The 12,031-nt window shown below is 40.8% G+C and overlaps 1 protein-coding gene across 2 annotated transcripts; it reads right to left on the bottom strand.

The window, feature by feature from the left end:
- Positions 1-6,328: 6,328 nt before the first annotated feature.
- On the bottom strand, positions 6,329-11,953 carry cm (AP-3 complex subunit carmine). Of its 2 annotated transcripts, XR_012411745.1 has the most exons (7): positions 11,800-11,953; positions 11,653-11,740; positions 11,254-11,579; positions 7,316-7,475; positions 6,799-7,251; positions 6,438-6,725; positions 6,329-6,365 (listed from the first exon to the last, which is right to left on the bottom strand). XR_012411745.1 is itself a non-coding variant. In XM_073976894.1 (6 exons), the coding sequence occupies exons 1-6, from the start codon at positions 11,832-11,834 to the stop codon at positions 6,540-6,542; spliced, it is 1,248 nt and encodes a 415-aa protein (XP_073832995.1). In that variant the 5' UTR covers positions 11,835-11,953; the 3' UTR covers positions 6,399-6,539. The 2 variants fall into 2 exon arrangements, 1 of the variants encoding a protein (XP_073832995.1); XM_073976894.1 differs by lacking the exon at positions 6,329-6,365 and having other exon boundaries at positions 6,399-6,725.
- Positions 11,954-12,031: the final 78 nt, after the last annotated feature.

Raw genomic sequence — 12,031 nt, forward strand, 5'->3', positions numbered from 1 at the left:
GTAAGGCAGCCAGGAAATCACATAATAAAGCCAGTAAATCTCTCAGTACAGATTGGGACACCTACAGGGTTAATTTCAATAAGTACAAGAGTGAAATCAAGAAGGCTAAACAGAGATCTTGGGCTTGCTTCGCTGAGTCTATGGAAGGAGTTAACGAAGCTGCCAGGTTTCGTAAGATTCTATCCAATGATCCCAAACCCGTGGGTAGCATCAAACGAGAAAACGGCACGTGGACTAATTCTGGCCTAGAGACTCTAAATCTGTTGTCAGAAGTACATTTTCCAGGCTGTACTGACCTAGAAGGTGAATTGCAGCAAACAAATCATAATCAAAGCAACTGATTGATAGATTAAGTAGCATCCCAAGACTTAAATGAGCGAAAGACAGCTTCCAGCCCTATAAATCCCCTGTACCGGATGGCATTATACCGGCTATGCTGCAAAACGTGGCTGATTCGGTACTGGCAACCATAAAGGAGATATATAGGGCTTGCTTGCGTCTATCGTACGTACCTAACTCATGGAAGGAGGTAACGGTGACTTACAATCCCAAAGCTGGGAAGACAAGTCACACACTACCTAAAGACTATAGACCTATTAGTCTTTCTTCCTTAAAGCTCTAGAGAGACTACTTGACTACGACATCCGGTCTCATCTAGGCCCCACCAATATAAGCAACTCGCAGCATGGCTATATTAAAGTCAAGTCAGTAGATACCGCCTTACACCAGATGGTTTGATATATTGAGAGGAATATGGAGGAATCGGGCTTCACACATGCAGCCTTCCTCGATATAGAGGAAGCCTTCAACAAAGTTGAAACTTGAATCCATTCATAATTCGCTTATCAACGCAGGAATTTCCTCTATTCTTGTTAGATGGGTTAATGAGATGCTGAAGAGCAGAATCATCAACTAACACTAGAAAGAGTTCCGTAAGGAAAACTGTTTGCAGTGATACGCCACAGGGAGGAGTTTTATCATTCCTTCTTTGGCTCCTTGTAATAAATGAAATTATTGTGAAATTCAACCAGATAAGGACGAAGGTAGTAGCTTATGCTGATGATGTTATCCTCATTAGTGGCAAGTTCTTGCCTAACATATCAGACCTTATGCAACGTGCTTTAGTGCAGCTGTCTCGCTGGGCTCGCGCCAATGGAGTGGGAGTGAATCCAGCAAAGACGGAACTCGTACTATACACGAAGAAGCGCAAACTTCCCGAATTCCTGCTACCAAAACTGGACGGAGTTGTCTTAAGACTTTCATCCGAGCCAAATACCTCGGTGTGATCCTGGACCAACGCCTAAGTTGGAAAAAGAACACTGAGGAGAGGGCAAAGAGGGGTTTTATGGCACTCTATTCCTGCAAGAACTCCATTGGTAAAAGTTGGGGCCTCAGACCAATGGTCATACACTGGTTGTATGATACAGTGGTTCTTCCCATACTTACCTATGGCGGGCTTATCTGGTGGCGGGAATAGTGCACTTCTGTCCAAGTTATCCAGTGTTCAAAGAGCCGCATCTCTGCTCATCTCAGGAGCTATCAGAAGCACACCTCAAGCCGTTTTGAATGTGATACTTGATCTCCAACCTCTGGATATCACTATTCATTTTCAAGCGGCGAGAACGGCTTTCAATCCTAGAGAGACTCTCCTTTTACCGAACTACTTGAGTTTAGTGTACTCAATCTCATTAGCGATTATATACCCACTTCACTCAACTTCAACCCAGTAAACGTGACAATTCCCAGCAGGGATGCCAGGTCTAGTGGCAGTCCTCCTCTTGGCGGCTCCAAGATGGAGGATGGCACAGCAGTAGGGACCTACTGCGAGAACCCACCAATTAAACAATCCTTTAAACTCAAAGATAATTGCAGCGTCTTTCAGGAAAGCAGTGGAGATTGTCAAAGAACTTGGGAGCAGCCTAAAACGACCCGTGACTATATTTGTCGATAGTCAAGCGGCCCTTATTGGCAGTCAAGTCGTGGACCACAAATTCAAATGCTATCCTTGACTGCAAAAACGCTCTACTTGAAGTACGTGATATCGTTGGTCTTTGCTGGGTTCCAGGACACAGTGATATAGAGGGAACGAAGTGGCGGATGAACTAGCACGGGGTGGCTCTCAGTCGACTGACTTACCAGTAGAGTCATCTACCAGACCACCAAAGTGCTACTACATCCGAAAACTTCGCGGCTTCTTTCTTGAGAAAGCAGAGCAAAGATGGCAAACGGATCCTGGTTGCAAGGTATCCAAGGCCTAGCTACTCTCAATACATAACCAATTTTCTCTTTTCACTAAATAAGTTAGGGATAAAGACCACTGTAGGACTCATTATCGGTCATAGCATGGTCAGATCCCTAACTTTTAGATGGGACAACAATACTGTAGACTATGTCAGGACCCTGAAGAAACAGGTAGGTTCCCCTCGCTACTCACGAGGAGACATCGATTCTTCGGTAGATATAAATACTCTGACTTTCTTTTCCGACATAGATCCCATCTACATATACCAATTTGCCAAAAATCGAACATGGCTTGGCAAACAAATCTAATTAATTTCTTCTGCTTCTCCCCACAGGAGGATAAAAACTGCAGCTCTTTATCACAACTTCAGCAGCCACACACCCATATCCATAACACATCACTTCAGAATAGACCTATCACCACACACCACCATATGAACATAAAAACTGCAGCTCTTACCACAGCCTCATCAACCACACACACCCACATCCAAAACCAGCAGCCACCTCTCGCAAGTCTTCATTTCATCACATCAAACCACTCTACATCAACCAATCCCACGGCAGCGGGTTCTTACGTACCGGATTGACCCGAAACCAAAAGTGTTTCGGCCAGCGGCTGCCAACCCAGCATTATATGCTGCTACAACAACAACAACAACTCTACATCAACAAAATCTTCAATAGACCAACAAGCACACACAACTTTTTTTAAGGATGATCACAGTGGACCTCAAGGTCTCAGAGTGGAGTAGCTGCCAACAATGGTAGCTGCGCGTCCTAAAACCAAACCATCTATAATGCATGCGTACCAAAGCGACAAAGTGACAGTTCTATAATTTCCTCCTCCGTTAACAAATTTATCTCCTCCAGTTCGGAAGTGGTGAGATTATGGGGCGGTAGGGCCTCCGGTATTCTTTCAACCTTCATCGTCTTTTGGAAAAAGATTGGAGGGTTCATTTTGACCATTTACAACTCCTCACAACCTGATTGTTCCTGAATCATCTCCACTTAGCCGGTTCAGAACCACTTATCACTCGGCTAATCGACGTTTTTAACCAATGACACCTGATGCTGTAGGGTGGTGAGGCTGTTCTGACGAGTGTACCAAATGACCTCTGTTACCAAATGTATCAACTCCGTTTAGATGGGTGCGGTACGGCTTCCTGGTCTTCGTTCTATTCATTTGTATCGTCTTGGGAACGAAGTTGCAGGTTCTGCTTGACCCGTATAGCCTGAGATACGAGCTGAATGTAGCGCTACTTGTTGGGTTCCATGGTGAAGAACGTTCCTTGTTGTTTAGTCATCGTAAAATATAATTATCTGCGGAATAGAGGACACGAACGATGGCGGGGGATACGAAGCTTAAGACTTCATATGATCCACCATATTTAGGTGCTAAATTGGTTGCAAAACTTTCAACGATTTTGAAAGGGAGTGTTATGTAACAGGGGTCGGCTCCGTAGATTATATTGCCATCGTTTATCTTCTGCCGCTCTACAGAAATGATATCTAATGAGTGTGTATACCTCCTGTAGTTCTTTGACCTTTTCCTCAAGGGTGTATGTCTCCGGTACAATTTTATCGAAGTGCGCGGCTCACGTCCTTGCACTAAATGCGCTGAACTATATACCGTAGATACAGATTTAGTGCCAAATAAATTTGCTCGTTCGGTAGGATTTTCTTGGGATAAATTGCTGACGAACACCTATCTCTTGAAGCTATTTACTTAATCTCCTGCTTAAGAAATTGTCTACCATTGTCACTGATCATTGATCCTGATCACAAAATGTTCTGCAATCCCACGGCAGCGGGTTCTAACGTACCGGACTGACCCGAAACCACAGTGTTTCGGCCAGCGGCTGCCAACCCAGCATCAAACCTATGATTGTACGTGGGTGTCCAGCTGCTACAACAACAAAATGTTCTGCGGCTGGCTGATTATGATTTTCCTTTAAAACGCGTTCTCGTAAATGGCTCGCACCTCACAGCTTCCATGGAGCACAATCTTCATAATTCGCATGTCATTGATTGTCAATGTCGGAATAATTGATTGTCAATCTTGCTTTTTTCTGATGATCGGAGATAACTTGAAACTGATAACCTTCTAAATACGAACTTATTCTTCGTGGACGAGTAGTTCTTTTCTGCTCCATTGTTCGCCTACTTCTAGATATTTAGCATCTGTCTGCAATTTGCCAGGTATTACATATGGAGCATCGATACATGGCAAGAAGATGAGCTAGAGAACAGTTATTCCAAAACATATAGGCCAATCTGCGTTCAATGTGAATATCGTTGTCTGAGAAATCAAGAGCTGTACTCCAAGAACAATAAAGGTAAATATGTCAAGCTATTACAACTGATTTGCCTAAAAAGCGACGGGACAAGCAAATGAGGTGGTGAGCTTCGTAGTACGAACCGTGAAAACCCAAGGGTTAACAGGCTATTAGGCGAGCATAAGCGGAAAAAGTGCTCGAATCCGGGAAAGATGAATGATATGCCAGAGCGACGAGAAGCGTGCTACTCCATATGAGAGCTCTCTCAGTCGAGAAGGTATCACCACAATTTACGATCAGCGATTTTGCCGATGTCATCGGAAACTCGAAATCATCCATAGCGTTGGGCCCACGCGGTATCTCAATGATAATGCTGGCCAGGCAAAGATGCCTGCAGAGGCGAATCATACAGGCCGATCTGTCGCCAGGAGCGAAGATTCTGGAGATACTGAGAAGCAGTTTCCAGTATGTGTAGCCGCCAATCGTTTGTGGAATTCAGAAATAAAAATTTTATGACCCGTGGACTGAAACAGCGAGTTCCTCAAGCGGGGCGATATCTCCCAAATGTTTTACCTCTACCTTTCTGAAATTTCCCACCATCCAAACGACATAGATATAAACATATTGGTCGTTGGTGTCCTGATTCCGACCACAAACTATCCCAAAAGGTATGACAATAAAAAAAAAATTTAAAGGTCAGCGTAGGAAAACTATTCTATGCTATACACGTAGCCTATTAAACTAATCAATTATTACTATATATTGAAGAGCTAAGAACCACAGCCAAGGAAACTGCGCGGAACCCATCGATTTTCATTCATTTTCCTCAGATAAAATATCAATCATTGAATTGGAAAAGCAGAAATTAGAATTATCTTTACCATATTTCTTCTGTTTCGGGCTTATAAAGCTTTCAAATGTGACTTCTTTGTGATTTTATTGTAGTCTTGAAAATATTTCGACTTTGTAAATTGTTTCTATCGATTTCTTCATAAGAATTCTTTTTGAGCACTCAGCATCGATTTTCATCATATTCCAACACCCTAATACAATTTTTTTGCCGAATATTTGTTAGGAATGGACACTCACGGTCTTTATTTTCAATTATAAGTAGTTTTTTGTAAAAGTTTTCCACATCTGGCAAAGGATTTGTTCAAATTCTTATGGCGGTTCTATCCTGGTATAATAGAGTACGGTTGGTCACCGTATGCATATATCGGCTCAGACTTTATAGGGTATCAAATCATGCTGGAGGATATACAAATTAAAGACCAGCTTAGAAAATTTATTCTCATTTCAGCTATCCTAGTATCCTGGTAAACAATTATTACTATATGGACAATTTATTTTACAATTAAATGGTTTTGAAGTCGCAAAGTTAAGCAATTTGAAGGGCTTTCAGGAGGACCTACTTGAAATTTAATAATCACTCCCAACTTCAACGGCACGCTATAAAAAACTGTTCGAAAAATGCAGTTAATAGCAAAAGAAGACTTACAATAATGGGGGTATATTGATGAGTGTCAATTATTAATATTAATTTTTTTTCTCCATCTAAAATTTTTTCATTGCATCATTTCAATTCTAAAAACGAACATCCTCTAATACGTGACGCTATAAACATCTACAAAATATTACAATGTTATGTTAAACTTACCTTGAATTTTGATATTATAAAAAATGTTCTTTGAATTGTATGATTTGATGTTGATTGATGACTTAAAATGGAAACTTGAAATAATGAGATATGTGCCATGGCACAATTAGCATGTGCCATGATATGTACGTTATTTTTGATTTTTAACGTGTTGATTGAAGCACAATAAACTAAAAGAATTTGATGTTCTACAAAACAAAAGAACACCATACAGCATGTTAAATTAAATAAAATTATAAATTTTTATTTTTAAAAATTACCTTAAAGTGGAGATTTTTGCATGTTCTTAAAGTTAAAGAATTATTTTAAATAAAAAACACCGAATGGAATAATTTAGAAGTTCACTTTTATGTCAGTTTTGTTTACATTCTGACCTGGAATTTGCCAGCCTTGGTAATATATTTAACACCTTTAAAAGGTTTATACTTTTCACCATACATATCTAAACGATTGACCTTAAGTCCAGATACAGCCATTTGTGAGATTGTAAATTGCACATTTATAGTAGGATTGGAGCCCAAACTAGGGGTGCCGGGTGGAATGGAAACCTAATATTAGAAGAAATTGATACAAAAAATATTATTATTATATTACCGAAATGATAATACTACTTTCACTTACCGTTCCTCTAATATTTGGTAAATTGGTAACATCGATGCGACCAACATCCCATATCAGTGTCTTGGTTACGGAATCAAATGTATATTTGCCTTGATTTGGTGTTAGAATGCAATTCAGTACACATTTTGGCATAGCTATTTCCAATTTCACTTTGTCGACAGCACGACCCATAAGGGTTCGGGTACCCACAGTTAAATCTAAACGTCCCTGTTCACCAGTTTTTATAGAGAAATTGTGACGTATATAGATGGGTATAGCCACAACAGATTGTGAGCTAATGTGATAGGACATTAAACGGAAATTACCATCGGGGGGTATAAAACTCAATAAACGTTCTGCTTCCCAACGTTTAAAGCGAACACAAGGATGAAATGAAACATCATCAAATAACCTTGGATTCATAAAGGACAGTGTTAAATCTGGCATTCCCGTTAGTTTGATACAACAATCAATCTAAAAAAAGAAAAATAAATAATTAATAAATCTTTAAAGGATAGAGTGGACTTGTGAAACTTACATATCCTTGAATTTCAGCAAATACAGTTGAACCAGATTTATCAATAATAGCATCTACTTCTTCAATAACATCAAAATACGCCTCATTGTTTGTATAACGTACGCCACTTCTTCGCCATGGTATAGCCGAGAGTTGTCCTTGGGGCAAAATTGTGCTAACACTAAAAAGGACAAGATAATAAAATCAAGATCATAAAATCGAGCGAACAAACCTTATAGGAGAAGATATAAAAAGGAAGTAGAAGAAAATATTTAAAAATGTATATTTTTCAATGGAACGATAATTAATTTCCAAGACAAGTACAAGACCGATAAAAGTACAGAATATTCAGAGCCTCAGCAACACCTTAAGGTACAATTTCTGAATTGAAACTAGCTATGTGTTCGTCATTGTTGTAACAACCCAGATTTGTTCGTTCGTATATTTTCAGTTATTTGCTTCTGCTTCCTCGGTGTCCAAATTCAAAAATTCTGCAACCTGGACCAGCTGCATCCATAGAGAATTAGAAGACAGGTGGGTGGAGTTAGCTGAGCAGATAAGCAAATGCAGCAACTCGTGTGGTGCCAATCCACATAGAGGGCATGTATTACAATCAATTCGGGCCCGATGTGAATCGATTCGGCTTCGTCGTTCGGATCTTAACTGGGCTAAAACTACACATACTGGCCAACTACATCAGTGTTAATGCTATTCAAGTCTGCCTGATAGGCTACTTGATCTGGAGGTTCTCGCTTTTACCTTTAGACCTTTCTCTCCAGATCCTAAATATCTCTCCTTATCTACCTAGGTATGCACGTCTACTAGATTGTGGCAGTGATGCTCAGGGCGGTAACACTGAACCACGAACTGCAACAACAACATATTATGTTGTTGATGCGCCGGTAATATCTTCGTTTACACGTAAAGACTTTCCACTGGCGTCATCAGTAGGCAAACTGTTGCACTTCCAAGGGCGTCATTCTGGCAGGTTCGGTAGATATCACCCCAAATGGGGAACTCCCTGTTTCACTCTACGGGTTTTGGATTTCTTGTTTTTGAAATCCACAAACGACTAGCGTCTGAACGAACTGGGCCGGAGGGTTGTCTGCTCAATGTCATCACAGAGCGCGGAGTGTTTGTCAGTATCAAAGGCTTTTGACAAGTCATGTCACTGTTTTATAACACGGCGGTCTCTGGTTGAGCCCTCAACAAATATGTGAGATGCAGGGCTGTTGTCGTGCTGTGCTGTTTACGGAATCCATGCTGATGGTCGGCAACTGGATCTCTGACCTTAAGGGTCTTTGCTACCGGCGACAAAAGTGAAATCGGCATGTACGATTCACATTTGCTGGTACCCTTGCCTGGCTTCAGTAGCGGGACACCCTACCATTTTCCAGATTTCGGGAACGATGTGAGAATCTAGCGACTTGTTGAGAACTTTAGTGAGATACTCCACTCCCGGCACATCCAGCTGTTTCAGCATTACCATCAGGACCCAATGCTTTGGATGATTTAGCGTTCCTGGTGAAATTCTCAACATCATCAATTGTAAGTTGTTGTGGTTAATCATCGGCAGGAAAATATCTAATGGGACGTCACTCTCAAGGTGCTTGACAAAATGTCGACTGACATAACTTACGCACCTCTTCGGATCAGTCAGCGTAACGTAGGCAAACGAGACCTATCTTCTTTTTTTTCCAGGCTTCGGGAGTGACATAACCGTTGTCCATAATTCATTTATTCGGGCTCCAATGTTGCAACTCTTCAGATGATTTAACCACTTGTTCCGTTCACCGACCAACCTGTTCTCTTCCAGTGTCAGCTCATTGACTCTGCTGTCACTGGGTTTGGCACGACGAAGGTCTTCACGCTCATTTGCGAGTCCCGTCGCCTCTGTTGGGAAGTTTGGCCTCACTACGGTATTCGACCAGTATTTCAGAATTTAACGAGCGGCTGCAGCAGTGATGATGTCTGGGAACGTCTTTTCCGCTACCCGAACATCAGAAGAATTGGGCATATCTCTGAAGCGGTGATTAGTGAACTATCTGAAACTCGGCCAATTAGCTTTCCAATGATAGACGAAAGTGCTGCGTTCAGAGGTGATTAAATCGGGTGGTCTGCTGATGAAGACAATTATGGGGAGATGGTCTGACCCAAGAGAAACGACGGGTTGCCAGGTGATGTAATTTGTCAGACTAGGTGACACGATGATTATGTCTGACGAACTGTCCTCATTGACGGTGCAAAACGTTAAGCTATCAATTTGCTCAGCCAGCACTGTACCCCTCTGGTCGTTACATTGGACCGAATATCACAACTCATGATGAACATTAAAGTCCCCCAATACCAGACGGTTATGACCTTCCAAAAGCGGGGTAATTTTAGGTTTATAACCTGGAGTACAGCTATTTATATGCGGGATGTATATGTTCAGAAACTCTACCTCGGCAGCTCCACACCTGACTGCTATCCCCATACATTGCATGTACGGGTCATTAGAGTCAGGCTAAAGGCTAAAAGCTATGAAAGCTAATCCCCCACCTCCACTTCTGGTGCTATACTTCCTCAGTACGTTGTAACCATCACAACGCTGTATGGTGCGGTTGTTTTGAGTTTGGTTTCCTGCACCGCCGCTACCGTGATCTTCTTCCGACTCATGAAGTCCATTATTTCCTTGATCTTACCTCGGAGTCCATTGCGGCTGGTGTCACATGCTGCTTGTGCGTGCTGTGGAGAAGTCTCGTTTTCTGACGACGACTCACTGGGGGCTGTGTTCGCGCAGTAAAATTGTCCCCGTCGTAGTACCTCGTAGGAACAAGTCCAGAACAACCACTTAGATGAATCCTCTCCCGGCATCTATTGCATCTCACCGAAGATTAGATTTGGGTGAAGATGCGGATGTGACAAACCGAGCATCTTACAATATTCATAAGGCTGTGGGCCATTCTTATCGTTGTTAGTTTTAAATCTGTCTATTCTATCATGGTTAAGTACTATTTTTAAGTTAATCTTCCAGTACTTGTATAATTGGGCTTAAATGACTTTATTAGTATTGAATATAAATAGAAATTGAAATGGGCCAAGATGGAATAGGAACTGTTTGCCATCTTGAGAACCATTTCTTTCGATAACTACCGTGCCAACTATCCATTTTGTTTGGCCAATTAAACTGCACTTAGGATACTTTGGACATTTGTGAGGGAGGTACCGGAAGGTGTTGTCCAATATAGGCGTTCTTGGAACTTGATTTAATTTTGTAATAACATTTACGAACAAATTGGATACCCAATTCTTAAGATAGATTTAAATTGGTAGCAGTTTTAGTTCCTTTTGGCCAATACATCAGATAATATGGCTTGTTCTCGAAAAAAATTGTACCATACCCGTAAAATTGTACAGTCCAAATTCCAATCTGAATTATGTGTGCATGAAATATTACGATGTGCATAGTTTGGGCTAATCCATTATTCACTTGGGTAGTTACCGAGATTGTGCGCACCATATTAGCGAAAATTGTGAACTTTTGTGGGTAACGTACCCGAAGGAATGAACTGATATGACACATCCCTGAACTTGACATACGTTTGAACAGAATATTACGAGGGCCACAGTTTGGGCCAAATCGGTTAGTTCGTTCGGGAGTTATCGCTCTCAGAAGCCAGGCAGAAAGACCGGCGTGCATTGCTTTAACGACTCTATACTCTTTGAAACGGATTTTGAGGTCTAAAACCATTATTGAAATTAAATTTGAAAGAATCCTAGCTTAAGATCGACTCTCAGATTTGTTTGTCATGTCTAACCTGTTGTTACCCTTGTAGCACTGATTACAATGATATATGTTTTTCCGAGACAAGGGCCTTCAATGTTCCGTACTCTATATTTCATTTCATTGAAGACAACAAGTCCAAAATCAGCTATGAGATTAAAGTTAAAGTTTTTGTTTGTTAAGTTAGACTTACTTGCTTTTACCGGTCACCGTGTTGGCAATTGTTCTCAAAATATTGGGTGGTTTTATCAACTCCTTCAATATATTACTTTCAGTTGCCAATGGAAAGCCATTATCCAACATTTCATCCAATAACTCATAGACCAAAACATAATTCTCCTTGATAATAGACTCGGAACAATCACCAAAGTAATCTTCAAATGTATCGATGACACGATGTAAAAACTCAATAACAAACAATGGAGGTACCTCCTGTTTGCAAGCAGCCACCAATGAGATTCCCTTTCGTTGAACAGTAATTAAGTAGTAATGAGGTGTGGGGATGACTGGAGGCACGTCCTGGAAGAAAGATTTTAACAAAATGCAATTGCTGAAGTTTGGATTTTGTTGAAAAAGATTTAATACAACTTACATTTTGTGAATTCCTTTGAGCATCCAGAAAATAATCACATACGGAACGGGAGACAACCGAACGCCAATGCTTCTCAAGAAAAACATCCCTATGGTGAAATATAAAGTTCAACAATCTGCCAGTGACTTATTTCCGTGTTTTACTCACCCACTATTATTTACTATAAACAAACTGTGTATCATGGTTCTCTATATTAACAAATTTAACCAAATTTTCCCGACACTAAACAAAAAAAAATAAAATTGCCAACAAATTCCAATACAATTTTTCTCACCAATACTAGTGCAAAAGTTGTACAGCTGATTGTAGAGTTGTACAATCTAGTTCATTTGAAAGATCTAGTTCAATAGCTCAGCTCTTTAAACTGAACTAGGTCAGT

The sequence above is a fragment of the Musca autumnalis genome, unplaced genomic scaffold (assembly GCF_047663935.1).
Source record: "Musca autumnalis isolate F117 unplaced genomic scaffold, ASM4766393v1 scaffold_3, whole genome shotgun sequence".
In the NCBI taxonomy this organism is placed as follows: Eukaryota; Metazoa; Arthropoda; class Insecta; order Diptera; family Muscidae; genus Musca; species Musca autumnalis.